Source organism: Anabrus simplex, chromosome 9 (genome assembly GCF_040414725.1).
Source record: "Anabrus simplex isolate iqAnaSimp1 chromosome 9, ASM4041472v1, whole genome shotgun sequence".
In the NCBI taxonomy this organism is placed as follows: Eukaryota; Metazoa; Arthropoda; class Insecta; order Orthoptera; family Tettigoniidae; genus Anabrus; species Anabrus simplex.
The window spans coordinates 101,926,800-101,952,237 of NC_090273.1; the positions used below are offsets into that span (position 1 = coordinate 101,926,800).

Genomic DNA, 25,438 nt, shown 5'->3' on the forward strand with positions numbered 1-25,438 from the left:
GTTACGATTACTTTAATACAGGAATTTTTATTGAAAACATAAAAAGTTGGTTAATTTAAGATCATTTATTCTGCTTCTTCTTCTTCTTTGAGTAATTCAGTCTAATGACTGGTTTGGCCCTGTGATGAGTCTTCTCCAACTCAGTCGATCCTATGCGGTGCGTTTTGTGTCTGTATAGCTCCTGCGTCCTGAGTTCCAAGAAATGTCATCATGAATGTCTTTCTTGGTCTTCCACGAGGACATTTCCCTGGTGATTTACCTTCCAAAATTTCCATCAACACATTCCTATGTCGAAGCCTATGTCCCATCCAAGAAAGTTGTCTCTTCCTAATCTGACAACAGCTGTCTTTTTACTTGGACAATGTTCAATACCTCAGTGCCAGTCTTCTTCTCCGTCCAACTTATTTGTTGTAGCCGACGCCAACAACATAATATCACTCTTCGTTGACATCCAGGTCTCGGCACAATACAGCTCAACAGATCAAGCATAAGATTTCATTATTCTTTTACCTAAGATGAGGGACGTTGTTTTCTGACACAGGAGGGACTGTTCATCTCTGATGGCTTGCTTTACTATTGCTATTCGTGTTTTTATTTCATTGTGACACTGAAGGTTTTCTGATACGATCTGGCCAAGGTATTTGAACTGTGCTACTTGTTGTACAGGCTCACCACTCATCATCACGTGCAATGGACGTGGGTTCCTACTAAACATCACGATTTTCGTTTTACAGTATTCATTTTCATACCAAATTGCTTAGCTTTCTCATTCAGCTTTAGCAACATTTTGGATAAAGTTGTTGGACTACCTGCAACTATAGCTTGATCATTGGCAAATTTGACGGTCTGCATTATTCTCTTTCCTATTTTTATCCCAAGCTTGGTTTTTGTTAAAGATTCATTAATGATTTTCTCAGCAAAGACATTAAACAGGAATGGTGAGAGCAGACAGCTTGTCTCCCTCTATGACTTATCTTTTGTACAACAAAATAGTCCTATATTTCTTTTAACAGGGACAGGATTTAAATTTTGATGAATGTGTGGTAGAATATTATTGTAGGCACAGCTGCAAGCAATTTATCCATGGAAAGCCCATCGGCTTTGGATATAAAATAAAGTGATTGAATACTTCCTTAGGCTATTTCATACATTTTCATATTTACCAAGGAAAGAATCCTCATGTTAATACTGAGCATGAGCAACGATTTGGGAACTGTGCTACTTGAAGGGTACTGATGCTTGATCAGCTAAATGATAATTGTCACACTTTCCCTTTCGATTGTTTTGATAATCTTTTATCCAGAATGGCACTTTTGGCTCATCTAAAATTTTGCAGATATGGTGCTACAAGGACAGTTCCTGAGAACAGAACTCCCTAAGACGCCTTCAAATGAACTGAGACAGGCTCGAGGGACATATAACATGGAAAAGAACTTGGTCAGCAAAAGTATTGTTCGCTGGGTTGACGACTCCAAGGTCACCATAAAATCAATATTCCATAGTACTGAACCAGTTCCTATGGTGACATGATAATCCCAGGTGGGGCAAGGAAAGTACCTACAAGTCAAGCGACTGGCTGTGTTTGAAGCTTAAAGTGGTGGAATGGGTGGAACAAACAGGATGGACCAGTCTGTGTCGAACTAAAGAGTAGGTATACATGAAAAGAAATGGGGGTAGTCGCTGTTTACATGGCTCCTGGACATCCCAGTTCATAATTCATGGTTCCTTCTAAAGTGGTCTGGATGTGACTTGTCACATCTAGAATTTTAGTCATCATATTGTGCAAACATATCTACAGAAATATCAAATAATGCCAATAGAAAGAGGCTGCCCCATCATGGCAAAATGCAGCAACCAGGAGGGTAGTGTGTGACGTTATATGCCTTGACGAGACTGATCACCCCAAAGCACCCTGCAATTGACGATGCTGTGCTGGAAAGGAATGCTCCAGCACAGTTTGCACTGAATGTATAAAGTGTGCAATGTTGGTCTTTGTGTTCCGTGCTTTGTTCTATTTCATACTGTATAAGGTAAACAATTCTTGAATAATTATTTCTATCAAGTCATTTCTGTGAATTAGATCACTTAAAAGTGTGTAACAGATTACAACAATCAGTATGTAAAAAAATCTTGTGACATTTAGTGTATTAATTATATAGTATAATTAGTGTCTTTAGTCCAGGGTTGAATGAGAAAGTGAGAGAAGCAGTGAAAGAAAAGAAGAAAGCATGGTAAGAATGCAATAAAGATATAAAGAAAGCAAAAGAATAATAATAAAAGGAAATGTAAGGAACTGGTAAGAGAAGGAAAGTTGGAAGAATGTACACAAAAGATGGAAATGGATGGAGCTGGCAGTAAAAAAATGTTGTATGGAATTATACGAAGCAATAGGAAAGAAAGAGTTTATACAAAGCTGATGAAAAAGGAAGGTGGAGAGTTGATAACACATCCAGAAGAAATAAAAGAGAAGATGGAAGGAGTATTTTGATAAACTGCTGAATGTGAGAAATTGTGCAGAGGAGATGGTAGTAATACGGGGGGATGACTCAACAGTATAAGATGATACAACAATGTTAGAGGTGGAATTAGCAGTCCATAAAATGAAAATGAGGAATGCACCAGGGAGGGATGAATTAGTGTGGAAATGATAAAGGCTGCTTGGCCTGTTGGACTACAATGACTACAAAGTGCATATGGAAACAGAAATGTATGCCAGAAGACTGGAGAAAGGAAATAACAAAACCAGTCTTTAAGAAGGGGGACAAAAAAGTGTGTGATTACTATACAGGAATCACATTCTTATCACAAGTAGCAAAAATACTGGAAAGGATATAAGAGAGAATAATAAGAAAGGTAGAAGGGGAGTTGCAAGAGGAAGAGAGTGGCTTTAGGAGTGGGAGATCTACAGTGGATCCAATCTTCAGCATGAGGCAATTAATGGAAAAGAACTGGGAATATGGGAAGGATCTGGTCATGACTCATGGCATTCATAGCTCAAACAAAGGCATACAATAGTGTTCCCAGGGAGAAAGTTTGGGAAACCATGATTAAAAAGAGACTGGGTACTCAAAGCGTAGAAATTACAGAAGCAATGTACAACAACTGCATCAGCAGTGTACAGACTCTGGCTGGAAAGATGGAATAGTTTAGAAATGAAACTGGACTAAGACAGGAGATTGAGCTGTCACCTCTTTCGTTTTTAATAGTTATGGATGAATTGTAAGAGAAACAAAGGAAGCATATGAGAATAGGGAGATGAAGTTGTTGTTATTATTATTATTATTATTATTATTTGCAGACAATATTGTGGTCTGGGGAATGGACAGCAAAGTAAAAGACCAACTCGATGCACTGAACAAGAAAACTGAAAAGTACAGTATGGAACTCAGTGCAGAGAAAAACATGACCATAGAGATATCAAGAGAAGAAAGACAAAGAGAAGGGACTGTAAAAATTGGTGGCCAAAGCCTTGAAATTGTTAATAGTTTCAAATACCTGGGGAGTGAATTAATGCAGAATACAAGGCTAGATATGGAGATTAGCAAGAGGGTGAAACAGGGCAATGCATTGTACCAGAATGAAAGAAACCTTGTCTGGAATAAGTACCACGGAAATGTAAAGAGATAAGTGTGTTATGCTTGGCTGAGATCTGGACAATTGACAAGTAGGGAGGGGAGTAGAATTCAAGGCAGTGAAATTAAATACCTAAGAAGTTTGACAGGAAAGACAGATTGAGACTCTAAGATGTGAGAAAGGAGATGGTTTGGACATGTAAAGAGGAGAGAGGAAAAAAGAATACCAAAACTGATGGAGATGAAATTTGAGGGAAAGAGAGTGAGAGGGAGACCTAAAACAAGGTGGATTGATTCAATAAAGAAGGGTGAAAGAAGAAGAAACCTGAATTGGGGCAAAATGACGGAAGAGGAATGGTGGAAGGAGAGAGGAAGGTGAAGAAATACCATAAATGCCGCAACTAGACAGCAGCTAGATAAGGAGAAAGGAGAAGAAGGAGGATGAATTAGTGTCCCTAGTGTATATTTTTCATAAATTATCATCTTCAATTTGTTTTAGTGTGTTTTCTTCTAATTTATCAACACGGCCTGTTTCCAGTCATTCGACCGGGCCAGGAATGGAATAAAGCCCCATCTAGCAGTGAGAATAGCAAATGTGCCGGCTACCGAAGCCTGTCGCACTCCTCTGGGGCAATGATTAATAACTGACAGATGAAATGAAATGATATTGGAGTGTGTTGCTGGAATGAAAGATTACAGGGAAAACCCCTGTACCCGAAGAAAAACCTGTCGCTTGAGTTACGGAGGCTCTACCAATAAGTAAACTCTATAAATATTAAAGAAGTGCTATACAGACTAAAATGCTAACACGTCTGCCTAGCGTGATCATACGAACACAGCATCTGCCGACGAAACCGTTAAAAGTACAAGCTCAGTATTATGTAGTATGTTCTACTATGGATTTTAAGTGATTCAGATCAATTACAAAGAAAACAGGGCGAAAAAAAATCTACAGAGAAATGGTTCTTCAGTTGCGAGAAGGGCAGCAGACCCTGCAATTAAGCGAGATAAATGCTAAGAGGAAGAAGACAAAGAGAACAGAGCGAAAAAATAATCTTGGCATTCCAAAATCCTAGATGATGATGATGATGATGATGATGCTATGTTGTATTAGAGCAGAACTGAGTTACTGGATTTAGAGTCTAGCAATCCTAGCAGTGAAAAAAATTCTTATTATATGAGGTAAAAGCATATTTTAACTATACAAAATATGATTCACTATCCTTCAATTAATTTCAATTCATATATAGAAGCTGCAAAATTTTATGGCCTACTTACCAGTTGTTGTCAATTTGCTAAGTGCACCGAGTGTTCCAATCAGGAGATCAACATCATCAAAAGTCGGATTTAATATTTTCCTTTTTGTATGACCACCAGTGAGAAACTGAGTGTTAAATGGTAACTCTTTTGAGAAAGAGCTTGCTACAGTCTGAAATATACAAATAAGACAAATCAACAAGACAAACCTGACATATTTAAGATAAGAAATTAACTACATACGCATAAGTTAATATAGTTTGCTAGTTCATCATCATTCTCCGACTCCCGTTTCCTGCGTGTGGTATACAAGTGCTCACTCACCACTATTTCCTGTTTTCATACATGTTTGTTCTTGGACATCTTCCTATGTGGATCCCTTTTCCTCCTCCTCCTCCAATTTCACTGTCTCTATCCACTGTTTCCTCGGACTTTTCCCTTCCATTCTGAGGCTGATATATTTCATTATGATAAGTCTGAGATGCATTTTTTACCACAAATTACTCAAATTCAGTAACTTAAGGTTCAACTTCACTCAAAGTCATTTTCAGAAAAATATCCCACGGTTTTTATTACATATCATAAGTACAGAATCCATATATCTTGTATTGAAACTGAGGTAGATTTAAATATCTAAAAAAAATTAAACACAGTTGGACATACTTTATTTCTTACTAGCAATTACCCGCGGCTTCGCTCGCGTGGATTTCGTGTGTGTTTCTTTCTTTTTAAAGAAGATTCCAAATACCAGTTCTCACGTCCTCATACAAAGAATTCAACAAATTTTTCAATTCTTTCACCCCCCTTAAGTGGATTTTCCAAAGACAAAAGAACACGTGTTTTTTGACTTTGAAAGAAGATTCCAAATACAAATGTTCATGCCTGTAACATCTTCAATTTTTGAGATATAAGTATCCTCTTAAAAATAATTCAACCCTTTTTTCACCCCAGCCCGTTAAGTGCGTGGTTCTTTATTTTTAAAGGAGATCCCAAATACAAATTTTCATGTGTCCTTAAGTTTTTGAGATCTAAGTTTCTCCTTTCACCCTCCCCCCTTAAGTGAATTTCCCGAAAACCAAAAATAATTGTTTATTTATAAAGGAGCCAATTATCACGACTGTAACATCTTCAGTTTTGAGATACCAGTACATGTATCCTCATAAAAAGGAAATAAACACCTTTTTCACCGCCACCACCCCAAGTTGATTTCCCTCTAAAATGCGTGTTTGTTTTTAAAGGAGATTCATAATACTAATTTTCACGATTGTAACATCTTTAGTTTTTGAGATATAAGTATTCTCATACAAAAAATTGAACTAGTTTTTCAATTAATTCATCCCTTAAGTGGATTTTCCACACACAAAAGATTACGTGTTTCTTTATTTTGAAGGAAAATTCCAAACACAAATTTTCATGTCTGTAACATCTTCAGTTTTTGAGATGTAAGTATCCTCATGAAAAGAATTCAACTCCTTTTTCACTCCACCTCCGCCCGTTAAGTTGGTTTCCTCCCACCCAAGAAAGGCTTGTTTCTTTATTTTTAAAGGAGATTCCAAATACCAATTTCCACGTCTGTAACTTTCAGTTTTGAGAAAAAGAAAAAGAATTAAATTTTTTTACTTCCTTTCACATTCGACACTCAAGTGAATTTTCTAAAAACAAACAGTACCCATTTCTTTAAAAGAGCTTCCAAATACTAATTATCATGACTGTAATATCTTCAGTTTTTGAGATATATGTATCCTCGTAAAAGGAATTCATCTCCGTTTTCATCCCCCTCCCAAGTTGATTCCCCCCCACAAAGGAGTGTTTATTTATTTTTAAAGGAGATCCCAAATACTAGTTTTCATTTTTGTAACATCTTTAGATTTTTTGGTATATACACATACATTATCATAGAAATAATTCAACTAATTTTTCAATTCTTTCAGCGCCCCGTTAAGGTTTTTTTTTTTTCAAAAAACCAAAGAATACATGTTTCCTTATTTTTAATTGAGATTCCAAATACCAATTTTCACATCTGCAACATGTTAAGTTAATGAGATATACTGTAGATATGATAATTTAAAAAATTCACCCCCTTTTTCAGTTCCCCTTAAGTGGATTTCCCGAAATAAATATTTATGCTTGTTTACTTTTACAGGAAATAACAAATACCAGTTTTCAAATCTGTAATATGTTACGTGTCTGAGATAATTTGCAGATAATATATAGTCTTTTTAAAAATTCACCCCGTTTGTCACTTCTGTTCACCCCCTATTCATCGGATTAACCAAGAACACAAAAATAAGTGTTTCTTTATTTTCAAAGGAGATTCCAAATATCAATTTTTACGCCTGTAAACTTGAAAGTTTTTGAGATATCCTCATTTTAAAAATTCACCCCCCCCCCCCTGTCTCACCCCCTTAGCGACCGAATATCCAAAAATCCTCCCTTAGTGAGCACTTACACCCTACTATAAATGTATCCCCAAAATTTCATTTATGTCCAGTAGTTTTGGCTCGGCGGTGATGAATCAGTCAGTCAGGACATGTTATTTTATATATATATAGATTAAGAAAGGTTTTTATTTTCCACCCAATCAATGCATTGATAGGATTTTCATTAATTCATTAAAGGAAAACTGTTTGGACTAGTTTTGATCGATTATACGATCATATTCAGCAGTTTTTACAAGATAGAATCTAAGAGAGAGACATATCAATCTTAAATACAACTTAAAATGTTGAATTAAAAGTAAAGTAGGAACCTGAAATCTTTCAAAGGTTAAACACACTGAGTCAAAAATGATATACATTCTGCAACCTCTCCAAAGGGTAAGGTTACAATTAATAGGTTTAATGAAGAGAAAATGTTTGCTACCGTAATGCTTTCACCAAAAGTACTGTACACTAGGCACGTCAACATGTACGAAATTAAATTTGCAAGCACATTAATTACAGGAAATAAACAAACAGTTTAACCAACATGACTATTAAGAAAGGATAACCGGGAAACGGCTGGGAACCATATCCAGGCGGTGGAAGGTATTGGTAACACTGAAGAAGCGAAGTCAATGTAATCCTAAACTTTACTTAACAAGTTAGATTCGATTTCATATATAAAGCAATAACCAAGATACAATTAAAATAATGACGGCATAATTTCAACAACCATTACAATTTACATGAGGGTAGCATTTAGTAATTAAATTTATTTTACACCGGAACATCACACATGACGTTCCACTGTCGTGGCGTTACCTTTAAAAACCCAAAACAGTTCGAAATAAATAAAGGAAGGTAACGTTATACTAAAGTGAAGAGATACATCTAAAAAGGAAAAATAATTTACGTGTAATCATGGAGCAGAGCATCTTCGGTGGGTAGCCCCCCTCAAAAACACTTCTGAGAAAGGGTACCCGACCTAAAGATGAATAATCCACGATGAAGCGGAATGAATGAGATAGTCCCGAGAAAAATATTACTGATAAGGATTACTTCGAAAGGCGTATAACAATTAATTTACAAAACAACAAACGGGAACTATCTCTTAACAAAGTGAAGCGACTTACCGAAACGGCTAAGTCATAATTATAACATTTGGAAGCAGAAGGAAACACGGGTACGCTCCGGCAAGATAAATAAAATGAAACACTACATTTGAAACAGAATACCAGAAAAGTTAAAAAATATTAATCAGTGCTTACCGGATGGCGGGGCCAAGAAGACCCGTACCTTGGAAGGTGACCGTTCCCTTCAGTGGTCAAACAGAAAAGACGCCCTCGCAGAGCAAGGCTCCAGCGACAACGCTTCTCCCCGGAAATTATGAAATATTACCACGGCCAATGAGCGTACGATGATTTCCTTCACCTACCAATCACATTTCCTTTTATTTTCTCCAATAGGAGCGCAGAAAAAATAGTGCTGACAAGGAACATTTAGGAAGCCTCTAGAAAAATTACGAAATTTGTGCAACTTTACGAAACCGGAAATCTCCCACGCCGATGTGGCGCGTGTGGTACAGGATGCACCAGAATTACCATGACAATCAAATAATTTCAAAATCATATCGACTTCAAACAAATTAAACAATTCCAAAATTCACATACTGAGGAAAACCAAAACAAACAAAAGAATAAATCCTTTACATACATAATTTATCGCCGTCTTCCGAGTCCAAATAATCAAATCCCAATAATCACAACATACTCCCCCCCTTTAATTTGGAGCACCGCTCCAAAAATAAAAATTTTGATCACAATTTTAGCAGTTCAGTTACAGCATAGTTTAGAAAATAACAAAACACCTTAAAAATAAAACGCTGAAAAACAAAGGAAAAGTGTCACTGAAAACAAAGGACATATAAGAATGTTCATAAAACACCACACTGAAATTATTTTCTTTAAAAAAAAAAATGAAACGTTCACTGAAAAAAAAAAATTTAACACAAATAAGAGACATCTTTTGAATCGAGTTCTTGGTTTTTCTGTTTTATTTACACTGTAGCACCACGAGTTCTTGCTGTTGATGTGACTGACGACGCGGCCATTGTCTTCAGCCTCAACATTACAGTTCAAACTGGGTGACTGCGCACAGCCTAGCACGACTGGCGTCATTGGCACATCTGGTTACAGCGCTGTAAATTGACATGTCCAAGTATAGGTGATATCACGTGCCACTAATGGCCACGTCAGAGTATGTCTGGTAATTATTCAGAATCTTGGCATGGGATGATGGTCACCACCATGCAGACGGTTCCCTCTTGGATTAGGGACGTCAAGTTGTCAGGCAAGAACAGTAATTGTCATCTGTGCCTCAGGTCACTGGAATGCAGTGCAGAACGGCAGGGCCCAAGACATAATGTACCTCTCCACTAGGCACGACAGCAGAAATGGGGATGGTATCCCCCTCCGGCCACTGCAACAGAAATTTACCCGCAGCAGACAGGGAATATGAAGCTAAAGCCACCCTGGTGGACAAGAGCTTGGAGGCACCCAACCGGTGTCTCCTCGACCTTCATTTGGGAGGTTCCCCCACAGGTTTGGGACTATCTTAGCCCCCCCATTCCGGCAAGCACTATGGATAACTTAAGATGAAATTTAAGAAATAGTTTAAAGACACTCAAAAACTCTACCGGAGTTTACCCTGATTCCACAATTTGACAATAATCCCTAGTTACGAAGATCTTAATTCTACCCCACAATACATACTAAATTATATCTAATGTGATCATAAATGACCTTTCCATTACAACTAAAGAGACTTAACTAAATAATAAACTATAAAACCCGAAAAATTGTGCGCACTAATTAAAAATTTGCTTACAACTAATTCCTTATCACTACCCCAAAACAAAATAGTTTCTAAAGTATTATCTCATAACTAGGGAATTTTTATCTGAGATAAATGCACACGGCTGATCCTCTTTCTTTCAGGATCACTGACTAACAATGATACAGGGGTTAAAAATTTCAAAATTGTGCAGGGACCTCGAAATCTGGGGGATAACTTGCTTATTACATGGTCCGCAGCACTACTAATGGGATGAGTCTTTACATAGACCTGGTCACCCACAGACAGATTGTGCGGTCTTCGCCCGTGATTATAGTTACGTTGAACTTTAGCGTAATAAACCTTCAAATTTTTACGCGCACGATGCCAAGCAGTACGGATCGTTTCTGGATTAGCGACATCAGGCAGGAGATCGTTAATGGACCACAGATTAGAAAGTGGAGAATTAGGGGTGAACGCTAGCATCAATGAAGCAGGAGTTTGCTTGTGACTTTCATGAATAGCAGTATTGAAAGCAAATGATAGCCAATTAAGTGAAGAATCCCACTTTGAGTGGTCAGAAGAATGGTATGCAATAAGAGCAGATCTTAGGTTCCGATTAACTCTTTCAGCATAATTAGGCCTGGGATAATAAGGTGTGGTAGTCACATGAGAGATAGATAGATCAAAACAGAAATTACGGAATTGCACAGATGTAAAAGCTCTAGCATTATCACTCACCAAAAATTGACAGGGTCCAAATGAAGCAAAGATCTGTTTTAAGCAAGAAATAGTAGTACTAGCATTAGCCATGCGAGTAGGGAACAGCCATGTAAAACGCGAGAACGCATCAACACACACAAGTATGAAACGATGGCCGGTCCGTGAACGCGGGAATGGTCCAATGTAGTCGATAAATAGTCTCTCCATTGGGCGAGAAGCTTGCTCAGATGACAACAGACCAAGGCGGGTATTAGGAGCGGGTTTACTGATGTTACAGGTTTTGCAAGATTTAACCATAGTGCGAATTTCACCATCCATGGATTTCCAAATAAAATGCTTACGAATTTTCTCCCTGGTTTTAAATACACCAAGGTGTCCGCCAACAGGGGATTCATGGAAATATTTGAAAAGAGCAGGGACTAGATTAGAAGGTACAACAATTTTGAGGTCTCTGCGCCCACGAGCAGGACAACATAAAACACCATTTTTGAGGGCATACGGTTTGACCTGTTCACCAGATTTAATCCTGTCAATAATACCCTTCAATTCAGGATCGTCTTCCTGATGTTTAGAAATATCTTTGAAAAGGACAGGGGAATTGGTCAAAACCACATTAACAAAGGCCGAAACTTGTTCAGGAGAGGGATCAGCGGATTCTAATTGAGGATCAGAACTGCCAGGGTAGAACATTCTACTAAGAGTGTCGGCAATGACATTTTGAGTTCCACGAATGTGACGAGCTTCAAATTGAAAAGCTGAGATGCGTACTGCCCAACACGCAAGGCGACCAGTTCTTCTTGGCTTGGCCAGTACCCAACTCAATGCCTGATTGTCTGTTTCAAGATCAAAAGGTAGATGTTCAAGATACATTCTAAATTTCTCCAAGGAGAAAACAACAGCTAAGGCTTCCAACTCATATATAGAATAGTTGCGTTCAGCAGGATTTAGACTACGTGAAGCATAAGAGATAGGACGACGTCCCTCTTCAAATTCCTGAAGGAGAACACCAGATATACCTGTAGATGAGGCGTCGGTTTGGAGAATGAAACGTTTAGAAAAATCTGGCATCGCCAGCACAGGAGCATTACATAAAGCAGATTTCAGATCATAGAAAGCTTCAAGTTGGGCATCACCCCACTCAAATTTAGCATCTTTTCTCCTCAAGGCATTTAATGGGGCTGCTCTTCCAGCGAAATTAGGGATAAATTTACGGAAGAAATTGACCATACCAACGAACCTAGCGACAGCTTTGACATCTTTAGGAGTAGGAAAATTTTGGATAGCTGCAGTACGAGATTGGTCAACCGAAACGCCTTTCTCGGACACGATATGCCCTAGGAAGGACATCTGAGGCTGTGCGAAAGTCACTTTGCTAGCCTTAAGGGTTAGTCCTGCTTTACGTAGCCTTTCAAGGACTTCATTAATATGAGCAAGGTGTTCTTCAAAAGTTTCGCTAAAAATTACCAAATCATCAAGATAATTATAAACGAATTTGAATTTAATGTCTGACAACACGTTATCCAGCAGCCGGGTCAAAACAGCAGCTCCCGTTGCCAGTCCGAACGGCACGCGCTCAAATTCATAGAGGTTCCAGTCAGTAGCAAAAGCTGTGAGATGCTTGGATTCCTCAGCAAGAGGTATCTGATAGTACGCCTGATTCAGATCAAAAGTGGTAAAAATTTTGGCATTAGCAAACCAAGAGAAACAAGAGTGCAAGTCAGGAAGTGGAACAGATTGAAGCACAACTCGCTTATTCAACATTCGATAGTCTATTACAGGCCGAAAACCACCCTGTGGTTTAGGGACTAGAAATATGGGAGTAGAGTACGCAGATTTAGAAGGACGTATTACACCATCAGCAAGCATTTGGTCGATGATAGCCTTAAGGGCTTTCATCTTAGGAGGCGACAACCGGTACGGAGGAGAACGAACAGGTACATTGTCAGTTACTTCAATTTTATACTCCAAAACATTGGTCACACCTAACTTGTCAGTGAACACATCAGGAAATTTATCGCAAAGATTCCTAAGCTGGTTGGCCTGATCATCAGGCAAATGATCAAAGTCGAAAGCTTTTGGTTCACTTGTGTCCTCAGACACAGCACTGACATGATAAGGAAGGATAGGAGAACGGTTACACAATGTAAAGATCCTCATAGAAAACTTAAACTGGAACTTATTATATTGAAGATCCAAAACCATACCAGTTTTGGCAATAAAATTTGCACCGAGAATGAAAGGACAAGATAAATCTTTCACCACTACCACGGGCATTTTCCATGTGAAATTACGTATCCTAATTTTGAGATTCAGACTTCCAATCAAATTCAAGGAATTAGAATTAGCCGTATGGCAGGTTAAAGACACAGGTGTTAAATCAGGGAACTTACAAACAGATTTCACAGAGTTATACAAATTTTCACTCATCAAGGTGAGGCTACTTCCAGAATCAACTAGAGCACAAACTGGTTCATTGTTCACTTCTAGGCAAATGTAAGGTAATTTACATGGAGGAATAGCAGAAATACCACAAGATTTTGGAAAATTGACACTAGGGTCAGACTGAAGCTTATAATCGACTACAGGGTCGGGTAAATCATCAACTAATTGACAGCGATAACAGACGAAACATGAAGGTACACTATAAGTTTTGGCACCAGGATCGGCGGCTAGTCATCTGGGATTACTATTACCAGAACGCCCAGAGCCGGAAGAATTGCGAGGACACTGTCTTGAGAAGTGTCTATTTGACCCACAATATCTGCAAGAACTAGTGGAGGGAGAAACTCTATTCTCATTCGGAATTGAATTGCCTAAGGGCTCAATCTTAGGACAGTTCCTTTGGAAATTTTGAAGTTGACCACCCATGACAGGTTTTGAATTGCCTAAGGGCCCAATCTTAGGACAATTCCGCTGGAAGTGATCCGTAGAACCACAACTATAACATGCACGTGAATTACGTGGCTTGGAAGAAGTAGAAACGGTACTAGTGACCTGAGAAGACATGCTCATAGGAGGAGGAGCTAAGGCGACTCGTAACTGGTCGGCATACCTAATGCCTTCAGCAGAAACAGTAATAGCTTCCAACTGAGCAAATGTAGCGGGTCGAGGTGACAGAGCAAGATACGACCGGTAATTTGGTGCAAGACCCTCAATAATGCTAGCAACCATTTGAGACTCAGAATAGTTTAGCATGAAGATCCGAGCATTGAACTTAATGTCCTGGATGTATTCCGACAATGTTTCATTCAAATACTGTACTCGAAAATAATGCTTCTGAACCAAAGAAGACAAAGCACGGGAAGGAATAAAAAACTCAAGCACATGTGCATGAAATTGGTCAACTGTCCACTTTTCTGAAATGGCTCTTATGACATGCTCAGAAAGAGCTCCAGATACATGTGGATATAAGACTTGGAAGAAATTGTCACGACTTAAGGAATACACTATACTCTGATCTTTAAATTCAACCAAAAAACGTAGAAATACTATGACTTCATCAATCGAATTAGCGGTGAACTTAGATACACCCTTAAATATAGCAGTTAATGGGTGAGGTAAGTTTGAAAAAATTTGAGAAGCAGCAGGAGTAGTAGGTACCTGAACAGCACTGGATTGGTTACAAGAAGGCAATACAGTAGTAAAGAAATCTTGATTTGAACGCTCCTGGGATAGGGTAGGAGTACTAAAAGTGAGGTTAGGACTGAGGTTAGATTGCATAGAAACCGGCACAGATATTCGCATTTGCGACACATTTTCACACATCTGTGACACCCCAGAAGAATTTATTACAGGTGACACTTGGACATGGGGATATCTTTGTACAATAGGAAGAGAAACAACTTGGGTCGCAACCGGAGGATGAGATAAAGACACGGTAGAATTAACAGTTCCCATAGGAACAGTTGACATAGTAACTTGCGTACAAGAAGCACCACTATAATTATTCACGGGCAGAGAAGCACTGGTAACTACAGCAGGAAAAGATTGCAGGGAAACATCATTACAAGTGACGGGTACATTAACTACTGAACTTGAGCTAGGCAAAGAATTACCTTCCAGCAATCCAACAATTTTATCAGAAATATCACAAAACTGCAATAACAACGATTCGCACTCACATCGCTCATCTTCAGATAAATTATGCGCCAACAGATCGCGAATCCTGTCCACGTAATGCTGCACTTGGCCTTTCGCACGTGCTAACTGTGCATCGGACGGTTTAGAAGAACAAAATGACATAATAATGGCTTTATATTCTACAATTTTATCTCTAACAATCGACAAAGATGCGCACACTTCATCTGTTGATAACCCTGGGACGAAAACAGGTTCATTTAGCGATTGTTTCAACAAGCTCGTGTCATCCTTAACCTTTCCTGTCGAATTCAACTTACGAATACGAAGTTCGTAAGCTAATTCCTCCTTCCTCAAATGGAACGGACCTGGGATAGCACGAGACATGTTGATAAAAAAAGGAAACTACGAGATAATACTTGAATTAAATTTTAGGTTATAACCACCGAATTACCGTCAACTTTGCTTCTTCAGCAACCCAAACCACGCTCTGCTACCATACTGCAACCTCTCCAAAGGGTAAGGTTACAATTAATAGGTTTAATGAAGAGAAAATGTTTGCTACCGTAATGCTTTCACCAAAAGTACTGTACACTAGGCACGTCAACATGTACGAAATTAAATTTGCAAGCACATTAATTACAGGAAATAAACAAACAGTTTAACCAACATGACTATTAAGAAAGGATAACCGGGAAACGGCTGGGAACCATATCCAGGCGGTGGAAGGTATTGGTAACACTGAAGAAGCGAAGTCAATGTAATCCTAAACTTTACTTAACAAGTTAGATTCGATTTCATATATAAAGCAATAACCAAGATACAATTAAAATAATGACGGCATAATTTCAACAACCATTACAATTTACATGAGGGTAGCATTTAGTAATTAAATTTATTTTACACCGGAACATCACACATGACGTTCCACTGTCGTGGCGTTACCTTTAAAAACCCAAAACAGTTCGAAATAAATAAAGGAAGGTAACGTTATACTAAAGTGAAGAGATACATCTAAAAAGGAAAAATAATTTACGTGTAATCATGGAGCAGAGCATCTTCGGTGGGTAGCCCCCTCAAAAACACTTCTGAGAAAGGGTACCCGACCTAAAGATGAATAATCCACGATGAAGCGGAATGAATGAGATAGTCCCGAGAAAAATATTACTGATAAGGATTACTTCGAAAGGCGTATAACAATTAATTTACAAAACAACAAACGGGAACTATCTCTTAACAAAGTGAAGCGACTTACCGAAACGGCTAAGTCATAATTATAACATTTGGAAGCAGAAGGAAACACGGGTACGCTCCGGCAAGATAAATAAAATGAAACACTACATTTGAAACAGAATACCAGAAAAGTTAAAAAATATTAATCAGTGCTTACCGGATGGCGGGGCCAAGAAGACCCGTACCTTGGAAGGTGACCGTTCCCTTCAGTGGTCAAACAGAAAAGACGCCCTCGCAGAGCAAGGCTCCAGCGACAACGCTTCTCCCCGGAAATTATGAAATATTACCACGGCCAATGAGCGTACGATGATTTCCTTCACCTACCAATCACATTTCCTTTTATTTTCTCCAATAGGAGCGCAGAAAAAATAGTGCTGACAAGGAACATTTAGGAAGCCTCTAGAAAAATTACGAAATTTGTGCAACTTTACGAAACCGGAAATCTCCCACGCCGATGTGGCGCGTGTGGTACAGGATGCACCAGAATTACCATGACAATCAAATAATTTCAAAATCATATCGACTTCAAACAAATTAAACAATTCCAAAATTCACATACTGAGGAAAACCAAAACAAACAAAAGAATAAATCCTTTACATACATAATTTATCGCCGTCTTCCGAGTCCAAATAATCAAATCCCAATAATCACAACACATTCGATTAAAATCTTGATGTTGTATGTATAGTCTATAACTATGTTCAATCTTGAAATGTGCCCAGGCACATTTTTATTCTTGTACAGTGGATTTAGTGTTATTGTTTTTATTTTTATCATTAATGGTTCATCAACATTCTAGACTGGGATAATCCTGAGAACATTAGTGTACAATATCTGATCTACAGAATTGAGAGAAGGGGCACTAAGTCTTACCGCTATCTGTTGTGACAACTCCCGTCCAGGAGATATAATGAGACCCAGTGGAGTATTGAAATTATTATCCTTCATGCTTTGTTTCCATAAAAGAATCTGTTGCATCAAAGGAAGGAGGTAAGCAAGTGTCTTACCAGACCCTGTCTCTGCAGCAATTAAGGTGTTCCTGCCTGACAGGATTGACGGAATAGCAGATTCCTGAAAAGAAAGAAGGAAAAATGGTAAGTTCTATTTTTTCCCCCCCTTCTAATTGTAAATAGAGACAAACATTTTCATAACAGACTATTACACCTGTGCCATAGTAAGTCTCTGTGTATGAACTGAATGACTTACTTCACAGTTGCATTTGCTGCTTCCAGAAACTGGGTGGATTTCGAAATATTATACTCAATCTACCGTATTTACTCACATGATTTCCCTGACTTCTTTTAGCAATTCTTAACCTCAAGAAAGGGCGGAGGGAAAATTATGCAAATTTAATTATGAATCTACAATACCAATGAAATTCCACAACTTTTGCAGTATGGTTTTTCGGCAATCGCTGGCATATAGATGTCCTCATACGAAGGGAAATGTTCCTTTTCATGAATTTACAAAACTTTAAACTGCATGATTCCTATAATGCTTTTTTTCCCCGTATTTCTGGCACTTTTAACTGTAATATTTCATACCAAACTGGTCATTATTTATTAATCCTGTTACATACACTGTATTAATAATAATAATTGTTACCTTTACTACGGTGGTTACACAAAACATGTGATAAGCACAATAAAGGAGGGAAGTAAGAGCAACTACACACTATCAGAAAACACTGTACACTCAGAGAAACATCAGCTGGCCTACACGGATCTCAGCCAACAAAAACATAATACGAAATATCAGTAGGGCCAACTAGTGGATAATAAACCAGGAAAGTGGAAACAGGCAGGACCTACCAAGGGTATGGACATGGCTTAGATTGCAGATTCCGAAATGAATCGCCGTGATCCTTAAATTTGAAAAATATTATTTACAAGTGAAATTTTACAAATACATTCCGAACAAAATCCACCAAATTACGACTTACGAATTATAAGCTCCGTGATACATATATCTTAGAAGTTCTTTGATAATGGGCTTCACTACGAGTTTCAAACTTCAAACCAACTATACAACTAGTTACAAATCCAGTAGTACAATGCAAGTTAGTAGGTTAAACGCAATTACAATTTACAGTGAAGTGAACGTATTCTCCTAAACTCGTACATCAAGTGACACTGAACTACCAGAGGCAAACCCCAAGGTAAATGTATTAAATTACAATCTACATATTTAGTGAAATAAGAAATGGGAATGCCTCAAAAACAAACTGGGAACCCCAGGAGAAAAGCTAAGGCGTCGTAAATAATTAATTTGACGAATCTAGGTTAGGCTAGGGCAGACTCCTATACGAAATAGCAACCGAACATTACGGAAATTTTAACCGGAAAGTAAGAGTGCTTACCCGAGAGTGCCCCATCCCGGAAGCGAGGCGCAGCACACGACGCAGACCAACACAGACTAAAGGCAGATCAGGCCAAGACAAGACCGAATTCATGCAAACGCAGCCTCGCTCACTATACAGTATATAGGAAAACTCTGGCCTTGGAGTAGCCAATCAGAAAGCACGAGTCCGCCCATCCCATCCTACCTAGGTTCACCAATCACAATTCCTACTCTCGTCGCGAACTTTAACTAACATTCTCGAATACACACGTTCGCGAATCTTCCATTTCCAGAATAGTTAGAAAATTCCTTCTAGAAAACATAACCCACAAAGGCACACACCCTGTTCAACAATTTTCTAGATACTTCCAGTAAGTACAGAATAGAAATCTACTATTTACAAATACATATGTTACAAATATTACACAGTACAGGTTAGGTCATTACAAATAAAATATATCATACTTTACAAATAAAGTCTTAAAAAAACACTTTCCGCTTCCACTATATTGTTCACCTGACTTCACAAACCCAAATTCAGTACCACCAGATGAAGAAGAAATTACCAGACAGATAAAACGACTTAAAATGAATAAAGCTGCAGGTGAGGATGGGATCATAGCAGAAATTCTCAAATCAGCAGGCCCAAATACTATAAAAGAATTCACCGGTATCATCCAAGAGATTTGGGAAACAGAACAAATTCCAGAAGATTGGAAAAGTGCACTAATTCATCCTTTACATAAGAAAGGAGACAGAACAGATGTAAATAACTACAGAGGAATCTCATTGGTATCTGTTGCCTACAAAATTTTATCTCAGTGCCTTCTCGATAGAGCCCAACAGCAACTAGAACCAAAAATTGGAGAATATCAAGCAGGTTTCAGACCAGGCCGTTCATGTCCAGAGCAAATTTTGAACCTAAAGTTAATCCTAAGGCATCAGAGAATTTGTAGCAAAAATGTAGTTTGTACTTTTGTTGATTTCAAAAAGGCCTATGATTCAGTTGATCGTCAATCACTGTTTCAGATATTAAAAGAACAGGGTCTAGACCGGAAAACACTCGCAATTGTAAAAGAGACATTGACAGACACAAAATCTAAGGTTAAATTCATGGGGGAAATCTCAGACCCTTTTCCGATCAAAACAGGAGTAAGACAGGGAGATGGGCTCTCTCCACTACTCTTCAACTGCGTCCTTGAAAAGGTAATACAGGAATGGCGCAAACAGAAGTCTGCCCTCAAGATTGACCAACCAATCACTCTTGGTAGGGGCAAATTAGCAGTAGACTGCCTGGCATTTGCGGACGATCTGGCAATCTTAACTCGTGACGTTTCAACAGCCATAAACCAGATCGAACTCCTGAAAGAAACAGCGGAAAAAGTCGGCCTCCAAATATCGTTTGAAAAAACTGAATACATGACCTGCAGCAAAGAAGCCCCTAAATTCATGGAGACAAAATATGGCAAAATAAAACGGGTCCAGCAATTCAAATATCTCGGTGAAATAATTCAGGAGAATGGAATGGAAACAAAAGCCAATGAAGTTAGATGCCAAAAAATGGGAACTGCGTATAGACTCACCCAAAATATCTATAACAAAAAGTGTCTCTCCAAGCATGCTAAACTAAGACACTATAATACAGTTATAAAACCAGAATGCCTCTATGGATCAGAGACACTAATTTTGAACAGGAAAACTGATCTAGAAAATATTCAGAAAAAGGAACGCAAGATCATTAGAAAAATTTTAGGCCCAAAACTCGTAGATGAACAGTACCGCCTTAGAGGGAAACAGGAAATCAAACAATTTTCTAACATTCACAGCGACATCAGAAAACGCAGATTAACATTTTTTGGACATATAAAAAGGATGAACCCAGATAGACTTACCAAGCAAATAGTTGAATTTTATGAAAACCGAAGTAAAGCTAAAACGGACACAATAAAATGGATTGGCGAAATTAAAACAGATCTCAAACTGGCAGGAATTACATCTGAAGACATCCAAAGCCGGGTTATCTTCAGAACCAAAGTTCATAAGTGGCAAGTTGACCAAGAAGAAAAACCAAAGAAGAAGACCGGAACAACATGGTCTCAAGAGAGAAAAGAAGCACACAGCAAACGAATGAAGGAAGTGTGGGCACAAAGAAAGGCAAATGCCTGTCTCTAAGTACTTTGCGTAGTCCTAATGGGCTCATTCGCAATATATATATATATATATATATATAATAATAATAATAATAATAATAATAATAATAATGTTATTGTTCACACCAAATACTTTTGATGGTTTTCAGGGATGCTGAGATGCCAGAATTTTATCCCACAGGAGTTTTTTTATTGCCAGTACTGTGACATTTTCCTCATATGGATTTTGAATAAATAATCTTTGAGTCAGGGAGAACACAATTTATAGTAATAACAGTCTTTGAATGCGACGTAACAACAACATGTCAGGATGTCAACATGACAATTTTCATAAAATGAAGTAATTGATAACAGAACTTGGGAAGATGGAATAATATCTCTTAATTTATATCACAATTTATTACGTCACTGCATCGATACTTCAGAAAATGCTTATGGAAACTCAGAATTCAAGATACGACCTGACCGAAGTAGTACAAACACAGCAAGAAGACACTGCCTATCATTGCTAATTCTAACTTTTGTTTTGGACGTGAAGGAGATCAGATTGGAAGCTGTCCACTTCATGACCATATCGATGAATTCTTACGTGGTGTTTTAAATTAATTTGTTTAATAATTTGTTGAAGGAGATCAGACATGAACAATAAGCCTTAATATTTACATTCTTAACCGCCGTGTTCCTAGTACATATCGTTGCGTATATGACAGAACGGGTTGCGACTGTCGTACAGTCGGATTGTTGAATTTTAATATTAAGAAATTTATTTAACTGTGATTCTTCAAATATTACATCTGAATTAATTTTCGACCGCGTGTGTCTTATATTAATCAAGAATTAATTTGCACATGTTTGGCTCACAAGATAACGTGTAATGTTATCTTGCAGTGCGCAGTGAATATGAATGTTTTCTTAATCTGCGTGTACAACATCAAGATGGAGTGAACATGTGAGGCACCAGGACAATGAGAGGATGGATTATAACACATCACCAGACCCCAGTGGTGGCTGGTTCATCAAAAGATAAGTCCTTACTTCATTACTTTGTAGTTAGTGCTCTTTTTTTAGGTCATGATTTGCTGAATATATATTTTTGTGATAATGAACAGAACATATAGAAGGTTTGGAAATATGAAAGTGATATCGTGTCATTGAGCAAAACAGAATCTCCAGGGATGTAAATCTTCACTTAATAACTTAAAGCCATGTGATTTCATTAATTTAATTGTACCTTAATTCGCAGTATTGAATTTCTGGAAGTCATTCATCAACATATATGAATTTTAATGGTGTTACAGTGGTCAATATTATAAGGATCTTCGAGATAATATTTATTGGAGAATTACTTGATTGTACCTGTACTGCTGTAGAACAGAAATTTTATTTCAGTGTAGTAGTGTAGCTGGATTATGATAGAATTGTGTGGTAATTTTATTACAGGAGTGGCGAAGACAGTGTTAGCTATGAGTTTTGTGAACTACATGTCATTGTGAAGCCGTGTGTTTATTATGAGTCTACGTATTGCGCCGTTCCCGCGTCCAGGCATGGACGCAAGAGATCCAGACTAGCTTTAAGTACAACATTGATTCGATGCCTAAGATCTATGGGTTATGAGTTCCGTAAGAGAAAAACGCTCTGGTCAGTTAATGGCAGATTCTAACCAACGTTGGAAGACGTCTCTTACCCGTTACCAGTTAGATACCATATCTATATTAGTCATTAGAGAAATCGTTGTAGACTTAAGATAGTACGGTCTTACATCTAACACTTTTTCTAGGAAGACATAGAAAGAGTAATGAGGTTCTAATATCCCACATTTATTAAATTATTAAGTCAGACAATAAAGGAAAATTCATCGTAAATTCAATCGAATGAATATTTCTTGAAGTAAATAACTCTGTATTATTCTTAAAGTCTGTGTTCATCACCAATGTTCCAGAAAGTCATGCCATCTGACCTCTACTGAATCATTAATTCACAGTACAGTGTCGGGACCTCGTTATATCAAAGGTAAGAATGGTTGAACCTACGAAGTTACCGTAATATAAACGCATTCTAGGGCTCCATCATTCCATTTTATAAGTCCTTTGGTCCCTCAAAACCGTAGAATATTAGGAGCAAAGTATTGTACAACATTAGGGAATTATTTATAAAATTAACGGTTTCATTCATATGCAATTCACCTAATAAGTTTGGTAATATTGAATTAAATTAATATAAATGAAATTAAAACATTCGAGTGAATGGTATTGACAAGAAATGAACATTAAAATCAATAACTTTAAAAGTGTTGGATGCATCCATTAAAATAAGAAATAAAGAATTATATCAGTTACTATTTACAATGTCTCCGATTAAACTTTCTTGAGAAAAATAAAGAACGCATTTGGAATCGTCAAGTAAGTATTCAGATAAGGATTGGAGTCTATGTTGCCTTGATATCAGTTATTCTTCGAATAAATGTGAAATTCAGTTCATTAATACCTACTCCCTACTCATTAAAATGATACATGTTATTTAAGTTACACTAAATGTTTGTATCCATACAGGTTAAAATTCTCAATGAAAATCATCACAATACTTCTCATGACCTGGATTGACTAGTACACTCTCATATGCTTAATTGCCTCTTAGTCACTCATATTTCCTTATGTTATTCACCGTAAGTTAAGCTATGTCCACTAGAAGTCGTAATCACCCTCAAAATAATGTTATCGTAAGATTTAAATTATAGACTTAAGATAATATGACCTTAATTCAGGGATAAATAATAATTTAAGTGCGTATCTGGTTGTAAGAAACGTCATCACACATATCCTACTAAGTTATTATCAAACATACTACCAGTGGAAAATCTAGTTGGTTGGAAGACACTATCTTCGACTAAAAATCCTTGTGTGAATATATATGTCACCAGTGATCTGTCTAGTAGCTTGAATATTATCCGAAATGAGGTTATAAACTGTGAGAGTTGTCAAAATTATCCGAAATAATTCAGTGAAGGCCTAAGTACAACCATGTCTACCTGCATGATTATTCCGATGATCTCAACATGGATAATAGCGCTGCCCATCAGCGTCTAGATCGTATCCTAAACTACGTGATTCTGCATAAGATTAAGAACTACCGTTTGGAATTGGCAAAGATTCAATGACAATCTCAGAAAACATCACTTGAAAATCACTTCATCTCACCTGTGACAACTATGACTATTCACTCGAAGAAAAATAAATAAATATGACCATCATAAGTCACTATCATCCTTATACCATTTCTATAATATGTCAATTATCACTCTTACTTCACGTATAATAAACCTCTCACTATATTATATGCATATCAATTCACTAAACTGTACGCAAAATGTGCCACGACATTCTTAAAATATCACTTTACTTCCTACCGTCATAGTGTCAAATTTAACATTATAACTCTGAGCAGTACAATGCCTTATTCCTTCATAAACACTTCCTATATACTATCTCGTACCATGTGACCTTAATTATATTAGTAAACACTCGTATTAATACCAACTTCACACTTTACTCTTCGCTGATAATAATAATAACACTAATCATTTACTCTCACATCATTGGAAACATTACGATCGGAATATCACTTGGTGACCTCGCCTACTAATGGATCTTAAATAATTGAAAAAGAGGTTCAACCTATTCAATACATAAAAGAAAGGAATGTAGTGATTACATTCTTATTTAATAGTGATTAGAAATGGGACCGGTTTCGAACCTAGTCCAGGTCATCGTCAGCCGTTCAAAACATAAAAAACAAGATAAACAATGCATATGAAAAAGAATAAGTGAACTCTGGATCGGTATAAGATGAAATATAAATTGATGATGGGGGTAGAAATTGTGAGTCACTTAAAATAAAACAGAACGTAATATTATGAAAGGTAGTACGGCACATGCAATGATAAGTAAAGTCACTCAATGTTTATGAATAGTGGAGAACAGTCAAATGGGTCAGTTTTTACACTCTGTCAGGTACAAAGTCACAACACTATCGAACAACATATGAAGATCCATAAATATTTTGAAGTCGCAGACGAATAGATTTATAGAAGCAAACTGCCAGCTCTAGGTGATCAGCGCGGCACATCCAAGGTCATGCGCTGTGGTCTCGAACGCCAAAGTAGATTGGAGAATATCCTGAAGGTCCAGTATTTGCCTCGGTTGCGGGAAGTTAAGTACGTATATATAGAAATATACAACGCAATTCAGTATAATTGAATGAGTAATTGTGCTCCTGCTGAGTTCTTGGAAAACAGTTGACTTGTAAAAACAATTGTAAAGAGAAAAAAAATGTAATAAAAAGCGCAATATCGGAAAACAAATGAAAACATATATGCACAGTGCGCTATTTTTTAAATTGAAAAAATTTAGTTCATGATTGAAGTAGTCGAAGTTGGCGCAAGACAAGAGTTAAAATTTGAATGAGGAGAACCGAAATGAAGGTAGTGGGTTTTTTTTTTAAATAGAAAAGGTAGAATAAATTAATACCGGTAGAGGAAGAGTGATAGTGAAATAAGAGAAGAATAAAGGAAATTGAAGATAAATAGTGTTGAAGAAGGATAAGATAGGGAAATGAAAGAGGGGTAGTTTAGGGTGGGTTAGGAGGGTGGGTTGTTGGAGGTAGAAAATGTGGGTGGGAACTTTGTAAGGCATGGAAAATAGAATTGGGGTTTTGGAATTTGGAATTTTTGAGAAGAAGAATTAGGAAGTCGAGAGGGATGTTGGGTTTTTCAGAAATGTCGTTTAAATTGAAATTAGGGTTGAAGTACTGGTCAAGGTGGATAAAGCAATTTTCAGT

The 25,438-nt window shown here is 37.5% G+C and overlaps 1 protein-coding gene across 5 annotated transcripts in view; it reads right to left on the reverse strand.

Moving 5' to 3' along the window:
- Positions 1-25,438, reverse strand: part of Dbp21E2 (putative ATP-dependent RNA helicase Dbp21E2) — a 100,749-nt gene that overhangs the window by 35,999 nt on the left and 39,312 nt on the right. For all 5 annotated transcript variants that reach the window (XM_067154049.2, XM_067154047.2, XM_067154050.2 and 2 more), the window contains exons 6-7: positions 16,989-17,186; positions 4,851-5,001 (exon numbers count right to left, since the gene is read on the reverse strand). In XM_067154049.2, the coding sequence (XP_067010150.2) occupies positions 4,851-5,001; positions 16,989-17,186 (349 nt within the window). The remainder of the gene's footprint in view (positions 1-4,850; positions 5,002-16,988; positions 17,187-25,438) is intronic.